This window comes from Leopardus geoffroyi, chromosome A1, assembly GCF_018350155.1.
Source record: "Leopardus geoffroyi isolate Oge1 chromosome A1, O.geoffroyi_Oge1_pat1.0, whole genome shotgun sequence".
NCBI lineage: Eukaryota > Metazoa > Chordata > Mammalia > Carnivora > Felidae > Leopardus > Leopardus geoffroyi.
In genome coordinates, this window is record NC_059326.1 from 108,614,182 (window position 1) to 108,633,810 (window position 19,629).

The following is a 19,629-nucleotide window of genomic DNA, read 5'->3' on the forward strand; positions in this document are numbered from 1 at the left end:
ATTAGCACATTTTGGATTGTATGTAGGACAGGTACATTATGTTAGGCAGAAGTATGACTTTGTTACTGTCTTTATTTACAGATTAAATATGATTTAAGGAGATGTGTATGAACACATACTTGACATGAAGTAGACTGTGATGGTTTGTTGTATGTGTCAATTTGGTTAGGCTATATTATCCAATTAAACTAAATAATAATCTTGGTATTGCTGTGAAGATAATTTGTAGATAAGTTTAATATCTATAATAACAGACTAATCTCGGGGCGCCTGGGTGGCGCAGTCGGTTAAGCGTCCGACTTCAGCCAGGTCACGATCTCACGGTCTGTGAGTTCGAGCCCTGCGTCGGGCTCTGGGCTGATGGCTCAGAGCCTGGAGCCTGTTTCCGATTCTGTGTCTCCCTCTCTCTCTGCCCCTCCCCCGTTCATGCTCTGTCTCTCTCTGTCCCCAAAATAAATAAACGTTAAAAAAAAAATTAAAAAAAAAAAATAACAGACTAATCTGATAAGAGATTATCCTTGATAATTGGGCCTCACCAATCAGTTGAAAGGCCTTAAGAGCAAAACCGAGGTTTCCCTGAGAAAGAAGAAATACTTCCTAAGGACTGCATCACCAGTTCCCACCCAAGAGTTTCCAGTCTGCCCTATAGTTTTCAGCCAGACCCTACAACTGCATAAGTCAATTCTTTGAAATACCTCTCCATATATATATATATATATATATATATATATATATATATATATACACACATATACATATATATACACACACACACACACACACACACACATATATATATATATATATATATATATATATATATATACACATACATATATCTGTATACATCTAGGTCTACGTGTGTACTTATAACCTACTAGTTCTGCTTCTTTGGGAAAAACCTGACTGATATGTCATCTACTATTCCCTACCACCATGCTAATGTCATTAGAGACAGAGATAGAAAAAAGCCTATTATGGGGTCTCTGTCTTTGAAAACCTCATAACCTGAAGAATATGAAAAGTCAGCATTGTGAATTATGTGAGGTAGTAATATATTACTAAGCGTCAAATGAGTAGCACTGAATTAAAAAAAAGAAAAAGACTTCTGTGGATTTAGGAGTGCTCAGAGCAGACTGTGTAGCAGAAATGGGGACAAGGATCAAAAGCAAGCAGTTTAGTTGGATTGAGGTTTTACATAACCTATTAAATTTCAATTGCTTCATTGCCTGCTTACTCATAAAATGTCCCCAGGCTCCAATGATTAATCAGACATTCTGTCTGATATACAGTCAGGAGAATACAGAAAAACCTAAATTTGGAGTTAAAAAAAACCTCGAGAGATTGAATTCTTCTCTACCACCCAATAGCAGTAAAATCTTGGACAAAATGCATACTATTTTAAGTTCCATATTCTTTACATATAAAATGAGAATAATAATAAACAAAGCCATAGTAAGAAATAAATGAGATATAATACAAACTTAGCTCAGATCCTTTCACAGAGGAGGTGCTCAACCAATGGTAAGTGAATGTCAAAATATATGAAAAATATTTTCAGAAAGAATGCTACTAAAAGTGAAACCCTACTAGCGAACCAGATTCAACAATACATTAAAAGAATTATTCACCATGATCAAGTGGGATTTATTCCTGGCATGTAGGGCTGGTTCAATATCCACAAATCAATCAATGTGATACATCACATTAATAAAAGAAAGGATAAGAACCACATGATCCTCTCAATAGATGCAGAAAAAGCATTTGACAAAATACAGCATCCTTTCTTAATAAAATCCCTCAAGTAAGTAGGGATAGGAGGAACATACCTCAAGGTCATAAAGGCCATATATGAAAGACCCATAGCTAATATCATCCTCACTAGGGAAAAACTGCGAGCCTTCCCCCTAAGGTCAGGAAAATGACAGGGATGTCCACTCTCACCACTGTTACTCAACATAGTGTTGGAAGTTGTAGCCTCAGCAATCAGACAACACAAAGAAATAAAAGGCATCCAAATCATCAAGGAAGTCAAACTTTCACTCTTTGCTGATGACATGATAGTGTATGTGGAAAACCCAAAAGACTCCACCAAAAAACTTCTAGAAATGATCCATGAATTCAGCAAAGTCACAGGATATAAAATCAATGTAGAGAATTTGGTTGCATTTCTACAAACCAACAATGAAGCAAAAGAAAGAGAAATCAAGGCATCAATTCCATTTACAACTATACTAAAAACCATAAAACCCCTAGGAGTAAACCTAACCAAAGAGGTTAAAAATCTATACACTGAAAACTATAGAAAGCTTGTAAAAGAAATTGAAGAAGACACACAAAAAAATGGAAAAACATTACATGCTCATGGATTGGAAGAACAAATATTGTCAAAATGTCAGTACTACCCAAAGCAATCTACATATTCAATGCAACCCCTATCAAAATTACACCAGCATTCTTCACAGAGCTAGAACAAACAATTCTAAAATTTGTATGGAAACAGAAAAGACCCCAAATAGCCAAAGCAATGTTGAAAAAGAAATCCAAGGCTGGAGGCATCACAATTCTGGACTTCAAGCTATATTACAAAGCTGTAATCATCAAGACAGTATGGTACTGGCACAAAAACAAACACATAGATCAATTGAACAGAATAGAGAACCCAGAAATGGATCCACAAACATATAGCCAACTAATCTTCAACAAAGCAGGAAAGAATATCCAATGGAAAAAAGACAGTCTCTTCAACAAATGGTACTGGGAAAAGTGGACAGCAACATGCATAAGAATAAACCTGGACCACTTTCTTACACTATACACAAAAATAAATTCAAAGTGGATGAAAGACCTAAGTGTGAGAAATGAAACCATCAAAATCCTAGAGGAGAAAACAGGCAGCAACCTCTCTGACCTCCACCAAGCAACTTCATACTAGATATGTTGCTAAAGGCAAGGGAAATAAAAGCAAACATGAACTACTGGGCCTTCATCAAGATAAGAAGCTTCTACACAGTGAAGGAAACAATCAGCAAAACTAAAAGGCAACCGATGGAATGGGAGAAGATATGTGCAAATGACATATCACATAAAAGGTTAGTATCCAAAATGTATAAAGAACTTACCAAGCTGAACACCCCAAAAACAAATAATCCAGTGAAGAAATGGGCAGAAGACATGAATAGACACTTTTCCAAAGAAGACATCCAGATGGCTAACAAACACATGAAAAGATGCTCAACATCACTCATCATCAGGGAAATACAAATAAAAACCACAACAAGATACCACTTCACACCTGTCAGAATGGCTAAAATTAACAACTCAGGCAACAACAGATGTTGGCAATGCAGAGATGTGGAGAAAGAAGAACGCTTTTGCACTGCTGGTGGTAATGCAAACTGGTTTAGCCACTGTGAAAAACAGTATGGAGGTTCCTCAAAAAATCCAGCAATTGCACTAGTAGGTATTTATCCAAAGGATACAAAAATGCTGAATCAAAGGCGCACATGCACCCCAATGTTTATAGCAGAGCTATCAACAATAGCCAAAGTATAGAAAGAACCCAAACGTCTATCAACTGATGAATGCATAAAGATATGGTATATATTATACATATACAATGGAATACTACTTGGCGATCACAAAGAGTGGAATCTTGTCACTTGCAATTACGTGGATGGAATCAGAGTGTAGTATGCTAAAAAAATAAGTCAGTCAGAGAAAGACAAATAGTGTATGATTTCACTCATATATGGAATTTAGGAAACAAAACAGATGAATATAGGGGAAGAGAAGCAAAAATAAGATAAAGACAGAGAGGGAGGCAAACAATAAGAGACTCTTAAGTAAAGAGAACAAACTGAGGTTACTGGTGGAGTGTTTGGTGGAGAATGGGCTATGTGGGTGATGGACATTAAGGAGGGAACTTATTGGGAGAAGCAGTGGGTGTTATATGTAAGTGATGAATCAGTAAATTCTATTCCTGAAATCATTATTACACTACATATAAACTAACTTGGATTTAAATTAAAAATGAATAAATAAATAAATAAATAAAAGTGAAACCCAATAACACTAAATTTCAAATAGTTGAAAACAGTATCCTAGATAAATATATTTAACTCAGTGGCATAAGCTAATTTTTCAAAAGATTAAGTATTTGACATTAAAAATTTTTTCTGGTCAGGTTCTGACACCTAACCAAACTTTTTATAATTTCACCATTTTCACTTTGTACAAGAGCTCTAAGAATACAATTTATAAGCAGACTTTCTGTGCGCATAAGGAATTTACCATGAAAGAATGTTTTATATCACCCAAAAAGTAGGCTCTGCATTCACACTATAGTACCTTGGGGAATATCTTTAGGTGGAGAATATTTCTTCTTCTTTACAACAACACCTTTACTTTTCACTTGTCTATTTCCTGGTGTTGCTCTAATAATACAACATATTTCTGATTTATTTGAAGGAAACTGAAAAAGAAAAAAGCAGGTAATGCATAATTCTTCCAGGTACTATATTCGTATGTTGTTTTATTTCAAAGGCAAATATTCTCAACATCCATATTTCATACATATTAACTATAGAAAGCATTTATGAAATGCTTACTCCACTCCAGACACTAATGAATTGGTTTGAAAACATTTCCTTATTTAATAATCACTAGAAGCAGATAAGGCAGATTATATTTAACCCTATTTGAAAATGAGAAACTTCAGTTAAAAGAATTTGGATAACTTATTTAAGGACACAGAGAGAGTAATGATAGAGTTAAGATTCAAGCATTCCAAAGTGTGAGAGCAAGTCTATATAATTTACTGAATTAAAACACAAATTTAATTTAATTCTGAGCCAAACACTAGATTTCCTTGATTTCTCAACTCAATGAATTTTGACAGCTGCCCATCAAACAGACAAGACAGGCTCTAGATTAAAGTAACACACCTTACTTCTTAGAACTCAGAAGTAGAGATATGTATTTATCAAGGGCTCCTTACATTTTAGGTAAAGCTGATACAGAAACATCTTCTGCTGTAAAATTCATATCATCCTCTGTGGTGGATATCTGCTATTTTCCTGCCTAGCATCTTTTCCATTTTTCGGACTCTAAACAGTACCAGAGTTTTCTTGGAAGAACCTACTCATTCTCTTAGGCTGCATACCACCCTTTCCTTATGGCTCAGGTGGAATTGATAGTACTTCTGGGTACCAAGATGGCTGTAGGACCCAACCTAGCCGGTCAACATATGTCATGCCCTGAGGGCACAGTGACTGGCTGAGACAAGAACATTGTAAATGGGCCACCAGGAAGAAGGAATGGCTGAACTTGAGACTCTGGCACTAAGCCAAAATCCTTGAGGGGACTAAAGTGGTCCTAGATTGATACTCAATCCTTGCTATAGCTGTTGTAGTAGAAACAGATATAAATCCTCTTAGGGATACACACACACACACACACACACACACACACACACACACACACACACACATATATATATATATATATATATATATATATATATATATATAATGGATGGGATCCATTGATAGGATTTTTATCAACTAAGAGCAAGGAAATAAATGATCAGGGTCAGTATCAGAGTTGTTCTTCAAGATTCAGTTCAGAATAGTTCCAAGCAGAAATAAGAGACAAAATATATTTGACCTTATCCTCTAATTTTATTATAGCAATAATGAAATACCAAACTCATGACAAATCAAGCTACCATATATAAGACTGTACAGTATCAAACAATGGGGTTAAACCTATAGAACATCAGATATCAGAACTGCCAAATCAGAATAGAATAACAATGTATGAAATTATTAAAGAATTAACAATAGAAATCTCATGGATGAGCAAGCAACAAGAGACTACAGGAGTGAAAAGTAGATTTGAGAAAGAAACAACTAGAATGTCTTGAAATGAAAAATAAAATTGTTGAAATGCAAAATTCAATGGAGGTCTTAAGGAGCAAAACAGACACAACTGAAGAATTAATGTTTATTTATTTTTGAGAGAGAGAGAGAATCCCAAGCATTATCATTTCAGAGCCCAACGCAGGGCTTGAATCCATGCACCATGAGATCATGACCTGAACCAAAATCAAGAGTTGGATGCTTAACTGACTGGGCCACATAGGTACCCCAACAAATAAATGAGAAATATTAAATAGACTTTTAAAGATATGGAGGACAGAAAGATGCCTAACTTATGCCAGTTACCATTCCAGAGAGAATAAAACAGATAATAGCTGAGAAATTTCCCAAACTGATGAAAGACATGAGTACACACATTCAGGAAGCCTAAAATTCTAAGCAACATTACAATAAAAAAACAAAAGCAAACACAATACTAATCTTTTTAAGTATACATCCCAGTGAAATTATAGCACACCCACAATAAGAAGTACTTTATAAAGTCCGGAAAGTTTAACTTTAAAAAGTCCCCAAGACCACCACAGGCTTAATGATTTGCCAAAAGGAATCACAAGATTCAGAAAAGCTGGTATATTCACAGTTATGGTTTATGATACAATAGAATACAAATTAAAATCCACAAAAGGAAAAGGCATATAGGGGGAGTCCAGGAGAAAAAGTATACAGAGCTCACAACAGGATGATAAGCTTCCAGTTGTCTCTTCTAGTTGAGTCACATGGATGGTGTTTAATTTTCCCAAATGTAAAGTGTTGCCAACATCAGAAGCCCAGTAAACTTTGACTCAGATCCCAGTCTCCCAGAGGTCAAACTGATACAGAGGTAGCCCAAAGCCTCAGGTATCAAAAACAGGTATTTACCATAAATCACATTGTTAGCATAAACTATCTGGCATGGATACTCAAAGGGGTCATAACTCTTACAAAGGACTCTTTAAATCTCAATAGTAAAAAACCCAACACAATTAAAAAACAGGCCAAAGGCTTTTCTAGACAGTACACCAAAGATATATAGATGGCGGGGCGCCTGGGTGGCTCAGTCGGTTAAGCGGCCGACTTCGGCTCGGGTCATAATCTCATGGTCTGTGAGTTTGAGTCCCGCGTCGGGCTCTGTGCTGACAGCTCAGAGCCTGGAGCCTGTTTCGGATTCTGTGTCTCCCTCTCTCTGACCCTCCCCCGTTCATGCTCTGTCTCTCTCTGTCTCAAAAATAAATAAATGTTAAAAAAAAAAAAAAAAAAAAAGATATACAGATGGCAAGTAAGCATTTTAAATGATGTTCCACATGACATTTTCTCATCAAGGAGTGCAAATTAAAACGAGATACTACTACACACCTATTAGAATGTCCAATATCGGGACACCTGGGTGGCTCAGTCGGTTGAGTATCCGGCTCAGGTCATGATCTTGAGGTTCAGGAGTTCAAACCCCAAATTGAGCTCTGTGCTGACAGCTCAGAGCCTGGAGCCTGCTTTGGATTCTGTGTCTACCTCTGTCTCTGTCCCTTCCCTGCTCATGTGCTCTCTCTCTCTCTCTCTCTCAAAAATAAATATTTTTAAAAAAGAGAAAAGAAAACAAGAAAGATTCCTATTAATGACCTCACCTTCTACCTTAAAAAAGTAAGAAAAGAAAACCAAATCCAAAGTAAGCAGACAAAAGAAAATAACATGAGAGGAGAAATCAATAAAATAGAAAATAGAAAAATAGAGAAAAATCAATAAACCAAACTTCTAGCCATATTAATGAGGAAAGAAAAAAAACAAGACACAAATTATCAATATCAGGAATGAAAAAGGCTCTATCACTACAGATACCAACATATTAAAAGGATAACAAGGGAACACTATAAAGAACACTTGACAATAAATTTGACAACTTCTAAAAAATAGACAAATTCCTTGAAATACACAAACTACCAAAGTTCACTCAAGAAGAAATAGGTAAGTTGAATAACCCTAAAGAGATTTTTTTTTTAATGTTTATTTTTGAGAGAGAGAAAGAGTGAGAGAGTACGCATGTGTGGGCACATACATGGCAAAGAGAGAGGGAGACAGAGGATCTGAAGCTGGCTCCAGGCTGAGAGCTGAGATCCAGATGTGGGGCTGGAATGTAGGAACCATGAGATCATGACCCAAGCCAAGGTCGGATGCTCAACCAACTGAGCCACCAAGAGATTTTTAATGGTAGCTTATTTCATTAAAAAAAAAAAAAAGAACTCCAGGTCTAGATGACTTCACTAGTGAACGCTACTAAACATTGAAGGCAGAAATACTAGTTCTTTTCCAGAAAACTGAAGATGAAGGAGTCCTTTCCAACTTGTTCTATGAGGTTAGCATTACTCTGATGCCAAACTCAGACACAGACATCAATCAATCAATCAATCAATCAATAAATGAAACTAAAGACCCTCAACAACACTGATGGAAAAATTCTAAAAACATTTTCACAAATTAAATATATCAATATATAAAAATAAACATATACCAGGGGCACCTGGGTGGCTCAGTCAGTTGAGCAGCCAACTTTGGCTTGGGTCATGATCTCACAGTTCATGGGTTCAAGCCCCACATCAGGCTCTATGCTGACAGCTCAGAGCCTGGAGCCTCCTTCCATTCTGTGTCTCCTTCTCTCTCTGCCCCTCCCCTGCTTGCGCTCTGTCTCTCTCTAAAATCAATATATTATACTCAATTCATAATCATCAACTCATCATATTAACAAACTAAAAAAGAAAAATTCTATTATCATCTTAATAACTAAAAAAAGTACATTTGGCAAAAATCCAGCATCCATTCCTGACAAAAACTCTTAAGTACATTAGGAAAAGGTGGGAACTTCCTCAACATAGGAAAAACTTACAGCTAAGATCATATTTAATGGTGAACTACTGAGTATTTTCCCTCAAAGTACAGAAACAAGGCAAGGATATCTGCTCTCCTCACTGCTCTCCCAGCATTGTACAGGAAAATCTAGCTAGTGAAATTAGTCAAGAAAAAAAAAAGGCATCTGGATTAAAAAGGAAGAGGTAAACCTTTTTTTCCACAGATAATATAACTGCCCAAGGCCCAATGGAATCTTGGGGGTATGGAGGACTACTAGAACTAATAATTAAGTTTAGCAAGTTTACAGTATACTTATGAATAGAATGTTTCTGTTCCCACAAAATTCATATGGTGAGGGGTGCCTGGGTGGCTCAGTCGGTTAAACACCTGACTCTTGACTTCAGCTCAGGTCATGATCTCACAGCCATGAGATCAAGCTCCATATTGAGCTCCACACTGAGCATGGAACCTGCTTGGGAGTCTCTCTCTCCCTTCCTGGCCCTCCCCAACTCATACACATGCAATCTCTCTCTCTCCCCACACAAATAAATAAACATTAAAAAATATTAAATAAATAAATAATTAAAGAAATTTCATATGTTGAAGCCCTAACTCCCAATGAGACTATATTTGGAGATAGGCTCTGTGAGAGGGTGATAACAGTTAACTAAATTAATAAGGGTGAGGTCCTAATCTGAGAGTGCTGGTGCCCTTTTAAGAAGGGGAAGCAATACCAGAGCTCTTTTTTCTTTGTGCAAAGAGAGAAAACGCCAAGTGAAATCACAGCAAGAAGGTACACATTTACAAGACAGAAAAAAGCCCTTGGGGGAACTGAATAGGTCAACACCTTGGTCTTGGACTTGCCAAGCTCCATCCCTGTGAGAAAATAAATTTCTGTTGTGGAAGCCACCCAGTCTATAGTATTTGATTATGGCAACCCGAACAGATTAATATGATGATCAATATACACACAAAAAAGTATTTTTATATGCTAGCATTAATAGTCAGATATTGAAATTAAGAATACCATTTACAATAGTATCAAGAATATAAAATACTGTCGTCAGGTGGGAAATGATGACATCAAGTGGGAATAATGACCCAAAGAGTGAAAACTACAGAATGTTTCAGAGAGAAATTAAAGACTCAAAAAATGGATAGCTTTACATTTTTCTTGGGTTGGAAGACTCAATAACGTCATGATGTCAATTATGCCCAAATTAATCTGTAGATTAATTCAATCCTAAATCAAAATTCCACCAGGATTTTTTTTCTTTTGGTAGAAAACAACAAGCTGATTCTAAAATTCATATAGAAATGCAAAGGACCTAGAATAGCCTAAACAATTGAAAAAGAAGAACAAAGTTAGAGGGCTAATACTACCTAATTTCAAGAATTGTTAGAGTGCCACATTATTTAATACTATGTGGTACTTGTACAAAGCTAGACAAAAGATCAATAGAACAGAGTATCTGAAGCTGGCTCCCTGCTGAGAGCTGGGAGCCAGATGTGAGGCTCACTATGTTACACAACTAAAACTAATGTAACATTGTATGTCAACCATACTTAAAAAAAAAAAAAAAAGACTATTATAATAGGGTATTGCAATAGGGGAGAGAGACTGGACTTAAATCCAAATACAGCAAATACAGCAAGGGATTTACAGCTAACAAGCCGAATGGGGGAAGTCAGCAGTTGGAAAATTACTATGAAGAGACATCAAGGGTAAGGAGATTTTCATAAAGATTTTCTGTGATACTGTGATTTTTAATAAGAAATATAGATTTGGTTCCCCCCCCCCCCCACCCATTGCTGACACAGAGCTCCTAAAACCTTTGTATTTCCCTAAGTGATAACAACAATAAAAGTGTTTTTGTTAATGCGATGAAACTTTAAGAATGCACTTAAGAATGGGGGCTGCTTGCCAGGGGAATCGATCCTGGATTAGAGGGTTGGAATTTCTAGGCCCACCCCATAACCTAGGTAGGGGAGAGGGACTAGAGGTTTACTCAGTTGTCAACGGCCAATGATTTAGTCAACCATACCTACAGAATGAAGCTGTTACCAGCTAAACTCCAAGACCTGACCTCTACTGCTCACCTCCTTGTACCCACCAACCTTTGTCCCACATTTTCCCTGAAGCTCTTCTTTCCCGTTTATCTCTTAACAGAGGCAAAGAACCAAGGGGCATAGCCTGGAAGAAGACCTTCTAGGGCCAGACCACCCAGATCAGTTTGAGCATAACCACCCTGCCCCTGATTCACGCTTGTACAGATGAACTATGGAATGACCCAAGCTGTGAATGGCAGTTACCTTTACCTCATTATAACACTAAAATCTCTGCCCAAGGAGGAGCACAAGCCTCATTTACATAATTATATGATATATGTACAAGCTTGTTTCCTTAAGTCGCATGTACCACCTTATGCCTGCCTCCACATATGATGACAAAACTCCTTTACCTAAATATTCAGCCTAACCCTAAATAAAAGGAAACCATTCACCGTTTCTGGGGAGTCATGGCTTTGGAAGTTATTCCCCATGATCTCCTTATTTGCTGCAAATAAAGTTTCCTTTGTGTGACAACTCTACCTGGTATAGTTTCTACATGTGACTTACCAAGGAATAAACTCATGTTAGTTTAGTTACATAGCGTCCATAAAACCCCAAAAGGACAGGGTTCAGAGAGTATCTGGGTTCATGAACATATGGAGATTCATGGACAGTGGTGCCCTAGAGGAAAGCATGGAAGCTCCTTGCCCTTTCCCCATATAATGCCCTATGCATTTCTTCCATGTGGCTATTCCTGAACTATACTCTTTCAAAATAAACCAATAATCCGGTAAGTAAAATGTTTCTCCAAGTTCTGTGAGCTACTCCAGTAAATTAATAGAATCCAAGGAGGGGGTCATGGGAACCTCTGATTTAAAGTCAGTTGATGAGAAGCAGAGATAACAATCTAGGCTTCCAAGTGGGATCTGAAGTGGAGGGTGGTCTTGTGGAATTAAGCCTTTTACCTGTGGAATCCAATATCTTTGGGAAATGTCAGAACTGAGTTGAATTCTAGGACACCCAGCTGCTGAGAGGAGTATTGCTTGTTGGAAGTGTGGGGAGCCCCATTACAGACACACACTTTGAAAATGGGTCCAGGAACCTAATTAGACCTAATAGGCTAGGGTGCCAAAGGCAGGCCAGGGGGATCAGATATCAAGGGTGGGAAATTCTCTGTAAACTGAGAAAATTCTTGCTAAAAATACATTCAGGATGGACACAGAAGCCCAAGGTCAAGGTCTAGTTAAGAAGAGGACTCAGAGAAGCCTAACTAAAGTGTGATCAAGAAGAGAATCTTTGTCAATACAAATACTTGTATGTGAATGTTCCCAGCAGCGAACCAATCCAAATGCGTGAGTGAATGGATAAACCTCTATATACCACACAATGGAATACTAAGTGGTGGGTGAATGGATAAACCTCTGTATACCACACAATGGAATACTACTTATCACTAAAAAGGGCCAAACTATCAATGCACTCAACAACATGAATGAATTTCAAAATAATTATGCTAAGTAAAAGATGCCAGATCAAAAATTCTCCAATCTCTCACTTGAGTAATCCCCAAACTCCAGAAAAATGTAAACCAATCTAGAATTACCATAACTAGATCAGTAGTTGCTTGGGGGGTAGGGGCAGGAAGGACAAGATTAGTAAACAGGAGGAGGAAACTTTTGGGTTGATAGATATTTTCACTATCTTGATTGTGGTGGTGGTTTCACAGTTGCATACATATGTGGAAACTTTCAAATTATACACTTTAAATAATGTGCAGTGTATTGAATGTCAATTATTCCTCAATAAAGACGCTTTAAAATTTATTTTATTTTTATTTTACTTTATTTTATGTTTATTTTATTTTTGAGAGAGAGAGACAGAGCGTGAGTTGGGGAAGAGCAGACAGAGAGGGAGACACAGAATCTAAAGCAGGCTTCAGACTCTGAGCTGTAAGCACAGAACCCAACACAGGGCTTGAACCCATGAACCATGAGATCACGACCTGAGCCAAAGTCAGATGCTTAACCGAGCCCAGGCATGCCTTTTTTATTTTAAAGAGAGAGCATGCAAGTGAGGGAGAGGGGCAGATGGAAAGAGAGAATCTTAAGCAGACTCTATACTTAGTGCGGAGCCTGACACAGGGCTCAATCACTGGGATCATGATCTGAGCTGAAATCAAAAGTCGGACACTTAACCAAATGAACCACCAGGCGCCCCATAAGATGTTTTTTTAAAAAGGTAAAAGTCTCCCGTTTCACCTGACCTCTCGATATAATGTGCTATAGTCTTGTGTTTCCCTACTTCTTCCATTCCAAGTTCCTATTTCAATTTATTTTTACTTCCCTTCAGCCTCTTACACTACATTTTCTTTCTCTCTCTCTCTCTCTCTCTCTCTCTCTCTCTCAGGAAACTATCTCTTTAACTGCCTCTGGTCTCAGCTTTTTATAATCTGTTCTCCATCCCTGGAGCCAGAAGGACATATGATATCATCCCTTGTTCACAATTATTGGCCCCTCTCAGGAAAAAGATCCAAATTGTTTAATATGGATTAAAGACCCTTTGAAATCTTGGCCCTTATTTACCTTTAGAATCTCATCACCAGCTTTCTCCCCACCATCTGGATTCCCATCCTCACCCCAGGGACTCACTGAAAAGATCTGGCTACACTAAACCACTACATATCCCTAAAATTTTGCCTTTTTATTTCTTTCTCGCTGCCTCTTTCTCTTACACTGTCCTTCTGTCTGTCTGCTCCCATGCTTCTTCTCTCTGGCTCTTTCTCTCCCCATACCCCACTTTCAGTTCCCTCTTTTTCTGCTTATCCACTATCTCTACTCCCACCCCCATGGCACTTAGCTTGATGACTTTTATGTGTTCTTTTATAATAAAGCATAATACTTCTGTGTATTCATCCTAACACAATGAAATTGGTGACCACAGTTTTTATGTTATAGATGAAATAGGTGTTTTGGATCAAAGCAGGTTAATACTATTTCCTCTAGTTGTTTAATAACCCCAAGTCTTGACAATGCAAAGTGTTCTGGCTGTGGCAGCCTAATATCTTTTATTTAGAATTGTAACTGATAGCTGCCTCCACATGTAGATGATGTTAGCCACAAATGAGCTACAGATTTCTTAGAGCATCTCATATACTAAGTACCTAATATGATAGTAATAATTTCTTTTAGTAATTGAAGGAAAAATTGAGAATACTAACCTCATTTGAAGAATTTTCTTGCAAACTTGACACTGGAAAAATTTCATTTGAATTAACATAAGTGCTGACATTTGGAAATAGTTCTTCAAAAGATGCTCTCTGCACTGAGGACAAATCAATCTATAAAAAATATATTACTCTTATAGAAGTGAAGCGCTGGAAAAGCAATTACTTTTATATACCTAAAGTTGAAATACTCTCTCATTAGAAGCATTTTCTTGTGAAAAAATATGGAGTTTCTTTCTAAGGTGATAAAAAGATTCTAAAATTGACTGTGGTGATGACTGAACATACCTGTGAATACACTAAAAAGCAGTGAATTTCACACTCTAAATAGGTGAACTGTATGAATGTGAATTATATCTCAACAAAGCTGTTTTTAAAAAGCCCACAACAACTCTATGTAGAAAACCCTAAATACTCCACCAAAAAATTGCTAGAATACATGAATTCAGCAAAGTCACAGGATATAAAATCAATGTGCATTTCTATACACCAATAACAAAGCAGAAGAAAAAGAATTCAAGGAATCAATCCCATTTCCAATTGCATCAAAAACAATAAGATACCTAGGAATAAACCTAACTAAAGAGGTAAAAGATCTATATTCTGAAAACTATAGAACACTTATGAAAGAAATTAAAGAGGACACAAGGAAATGGAAAAGTAGCCCATGCTCAGGGACTGGAAGGACAAACATTGTTAAAATGTCTATAGTACCCAAAGCAATCTACACATTGAATGAAATCCCTACCAAATAACCACCTGCATTTTTCAGACAGCTAGAACAAATAATCCTAAAATTTGTATGGAACCACAAAAGACTCCAATCCTGAAAAAGAAAAACAAAACTGGAGGCATCACGATTCTAGATTTCAAGCTATATTACAAAGCTGTAGTCATCAAGACAGTATGTTACTGGCACAAAAACAGACATAGATCAGTAGAACAGAGTAGAAAACCTAGAAATGGACCTACAACTATATGGTCAACTCTTCTTCAACAAAGCAGGAAAGAATATCCGATGGTAAAAAGACAGTGTTTTCAACAAATGGTGTTGGGAAAACTGGATGGCAGCATGCAGAAGAATGAAACTGGACCGCTTTCTTATACCATACAGAAAAATCAATTCAAAATGGATCAAAGACCTAAATGTGAGAAAGGAAACCATTAAAATCCTAGAGGAGAAACACACACAGCAATCTCTGTGGCCTTGGTCACAGTAACTTCTTACTAGACACATTGCTGAAGGCAATGGAAACAAAAGCAAACATCAACTATTGGGACCTCATCAAGATAAAAACCTTCTGCACAGTGTAGGAAACAATCAACAAAACTAAAAGGCAGCCTACAGAATGGGAGAAGATATTTGCAAATGACATAGCTGAGAAAGGGTTAATATCCAAAATCTATAAAGAACTTATCAAACTCAACACCCAAAAACCAAACAGCTCAGTTAAGAAATGGACATGAGACATGAATAGACATTTTTCCAAAGAAGACACCCAGACGGATAACAGACACATGAAAAGATGGTCAACATCATTCATCATCATGGAAATACAAATCAAAACCACAATGAGATACCATCTTACACCTGTCAGAACGGCTAAATTTAACACCACCAGAAACAACAAGTATTGGTGAGGATGCAAAGAAAGGGGAACACTTAAAAAAAAAAAAAAAAAGAAAGGGGAACCCTTTTGCACTACTGGTGGGAATGCAAATTGGTGCAGCCAAAGAACAGTACAGAGGTTCCTCAAGAAATTAAAAATAGAACTACCCTGGGGCGCCTGGGTGGCGCAGTCGGTTAAGCGTCCGACTTCAGCCAGGTCACGATCTCGCGGTCCGGGAGTTCGAGCCCCGCGTCGGGCTCTGGGCTGATGGCTCAGAGCCTGGAGCCTGTTTCCGATTCTGTGTCTCCCTCTCTCTCTGCCCCTCCCCCGTTCATGCTCTGTCTCTCTCTGTCCCAAAAATAAATAAACGTCGAAAAAAAAAATTAAAAAAAAAAAAAAAATAGAACTACCCTACAATCCAGCAATTGTACTATTAGGTATTTGCCCAAAGGATACAAATATACAGATTTGAAGGGGTACATGCACCCCGATGTTTGTATCAGTATTATCAACAATAACCAAACCATGCAGAGAGTGCAAATGTCCATCAACTGATGAATGGATAAAGAATATTTGGTACATATATTACCAAATATTGAATATTGAATATTACTCAACCATCAAAAAGAATGAAATCTTGTCATTTGCAATGATGTGGATGGAGCTAGAATGTATTATGCTAAGAGAAATAAGTCAATCAGAAAAAGACAAATACCATATGATTTCACTCCTATGTAGAATCTAAAAAACAAAACAGATGAACATATAGGAAGGGGGGTGAGAGAGAAGAGAGGGAAACAAACCATAAGAGACTTTTCATGACAGAGAACAAACTATGGATTCACGGAGGGAGGTGGGTAGGAGATGGGCTAGATAGACGATGGTTACTAAGGAGGGCACTTGTGATAAGCACTGGGTGTTATATGTAAGTGATCAATCACTGAATTCTATTCTTGAAACCAATATTGCACTGTATGTCAACTAAAATTTAAATTAAAAAAAATAAAAAGTAAAAAAAAAAATAAAAAGCCCACTACAAAAAAAGTGTTAAACATACAATTACTATGTGATTCAGCGATTCTACTTCCTCTTACAGGTATATACCCAATACAGTTGAAGACATATATTCACACAAAAACTTGCACATGAGTGTTCATTACAGTATTATTTTTCATAATGCTACCAAACTGACAAATTAGTAAACAAAATGTGGTATATCCTTGCCATGGGATATTATTCAGCCAGAAATAAGGAAGAAAGTACATGTTATAACATGGATGAATTTTGAAAACATTATGTTAACTGAAAGAAGGCAATTACAAAAGGCCACATATTCTATGATTCCAGTTATATAAAATAGCCAGAACAAGTAAACCTATAAAGAACCCTTTTCCTCAGCTTGAAAAACTGATCGATGGTTAATTCTCACACTCTATTCTACTAGGAGGGTGTTAAAGGTAACAATGTCAACATTGCTGGTGGTAAAAATGATGATAAGTTGTATCCAGACTAGGAAAGGCTATAAATGAATTATGAATAAATGATAAATATACTATATGTAAATAGCTCCTATGAAAAGCACCATACTTTGAATTTCCCTGACTCTTCATGTTTATTTATTTTTGAGACAAAGAGAGACAGAGTGAGAGTGGGAGGAGGGGGAGAGAGAGAGGCTCCAAGAATTTGAAGCAGGCTCCAAGCTCTGAACTGTCAGCAAAGAGCCTGAAGCAGGGCTGGAACTCACGAACTGCGAGATCATGACCTGAGCCAGAGTCAGATACTTAACCGACTGAACCACCCAGGTGCCCATGAATTTCCCTGACTTGTAATCTGGCATGTCTCTTGTGGGGACCCTGGAAGCTATGTCTATGTGCTATCACAAAATATACTAGATCTCATCTTCTTGTATCTGAGTTGTCCCCAAACTGCTAAATAAACTGCTTCATGGACTTCTGTGAAAACTGATCCCACTAAAGAGGAACACCATTTCTGCCCTGCTTGCAAGTTGTATTCCTGTTGTTTACTTGAATATGAGAAGAACCCTAATTGGGTAAGAACCAAATTCTAAGACTCTTATAAGAAAACAGAGGGGGAAAATTTAATGACATTGAATTGTGCAATGTACTCTTGGCTATGACACCGAAAGCACAGGCAAAGAAAAAATATATAAATTGGACTACATATAAATTAAAGCTTTTGGGGTGTCTAGTGTGGCTCAGTCGGTTAGGTGTCCGAATTCAGCTCAGGTCATGATCTCATGGTTCATGAGTTTGAGCCCCACATGGGCCTCTCTGTTGTCAGCGGAGAGCCTGCTTTGGATTCTCTGTCTCCCTTTCTCTGCCCTTCCCCCACACTCACTCTCTCTCTCTCTCTCTCTCTCTCTCTCAAAGATAAACATTTTTAAAAAAATGAATGCTTTTGTACAACAAAGGATACTGTCAACAGAATGAAAAGGTAACCCACAGAATGGGAGAAAATATTTGCGAACTATATATCTTATAAGAAGTTAAAATCTCAAATATATTTAAAAAACTCCTATAAAACGGGAACCCTCTTGCACTGTTGGTGGGAATGCAAATTGGTGCAGCCACTCTGGAAAACAGTGTGGAGGTTCCTCAAAAAATTAAAAATAGACCTACCCTATGACCCAGCAATAGCACTGCTAGGAATCTACCCAAGGGATACAGGAGTACTGATGCATAGGGGCACTTGTACCCCAATGTTTATAGCAGCACTCTCAACAATAGCCAAATTATGGAAAGAGCCAAAATGTCCATCAACTGATGAATGGATAAAGAAATTGTGGTTTATATACACAATGGAGTACTACGTGGCAATGAGAAAGAATGAACCATGGCCCTTTGTAGCAACATGGATGGAACTGGAGAGTGTTATGCTAAGTGAAATAAGCCATACAGAGAAAGACAGATACCATATGGTTTCACTCTTATGTGGATCCTGAGAAACTTAACAGAAACCCATGGGGGAGGGGAAGGAGAAAAAAAAAAAAAAGAGGTTAGAGTGGGAGAGAGAGCCAAAGCATAAGAGACTCTTAAAAACTGAGAACAAACTGAGGGTTGATGGGGGGTGGGAAGGAGGAGAGGGTGGGTGATGGGTATTGAGGAGGGCACCTTTTGGGATGAGCACTGGGTGTTGTATGGAAACCAATTTGACAATAAACTTCATATATTGGAAAATAAATAAATAAATAAATATTCAAAACAAATAAAAAATTAAAAAAACTCCTATAACTCAACAATAAATAAATAAGCTGATTAAAAAATGGGCAATTGACTTGAGTAGACATGTCTCAAAAGCAGATACATAAGTGGCAAATAAGCACATAAAAAGATGCTCAATATCACTAGCCATTAGGGAAATAGAAATCAAAACCATAATGAGATACCATCTTACACCCATGAGGATGGCCATTAGTTAAAAAACACAGCTGGGGCACCTGGGTGGCTCAGTTGGTTAAGTATCCAACTTTGGCTCAGGTTCTCGTGTTTCACGAGTTTGAGCCCCACATCAGGCTCTGTGCTGACAGCTCAGAGCCTGGAGCCTGCTTCAGATTCTGTGTCTCCCTCTCTCTCTGCCCCTCCCCGACTCATGTTCTATCTCTCAAAAACAAATAAAAACATTAAAATTTTTTTTTTAAAAACACAGAGTTGTAATCATCAAGACAGTTTGGTATTGGCACAAAAACAGACACATGGATCAATGGAATAGAAAACCCAAAAATGGACCCATAAATATGTGGCCAACTAATCTTTGAAAAAAGCAGGAAAGAGTATCCAGTGGAAAAAAAAGTCTCTAGCAAATGGTGTTAGGAGAACTGGACAGCAACATGCAGAAGAATGAACCTGGACCACCTTCTTCTACCATACACACAAAAAAACTCAAATGGATGAAAGACCTAAACATAAGACAGGAAGCCATCAAAATCCTAGAGGAGAAAACATGCAACAACCTCTTTGACCTCAGCCAT

General features: G+C 37.5%; 1 protein-coding gene across 3 annotated transcripts in view; it reads right to left on the reverse strand.

Moving 5' to 3' along the window:
* Positions 1 to 19,629, reverse strand: part of MEIKIN (meiotic kinetochore factor) — an 81,815-nt gene that overhangs the window by 5,607 nt on the left and 56,579 nt on the right. For 2 of the 3 annotated variants that reach the window (XM_045488073.1, XM_045488056.1), the window contains 2 exons: positions 14,026 to 14,145; positions 4,351 to 4,474 (listed from right to left, as the gene is read on the reverse strand). In XM_045488073.1, the coding sequence (XP_045344029.1) occupies positions 4,351 to 4,474; positions 14,026 to 14,145 (244 nt within the window). The remainder of the gene's footprint in view (positions 1 to 4,350; positions 4,475 to 14,025; positions 14,146 to 19,629) is intronic. The other variant, XM_045488065.1, reaches the window with a different exon arrangement.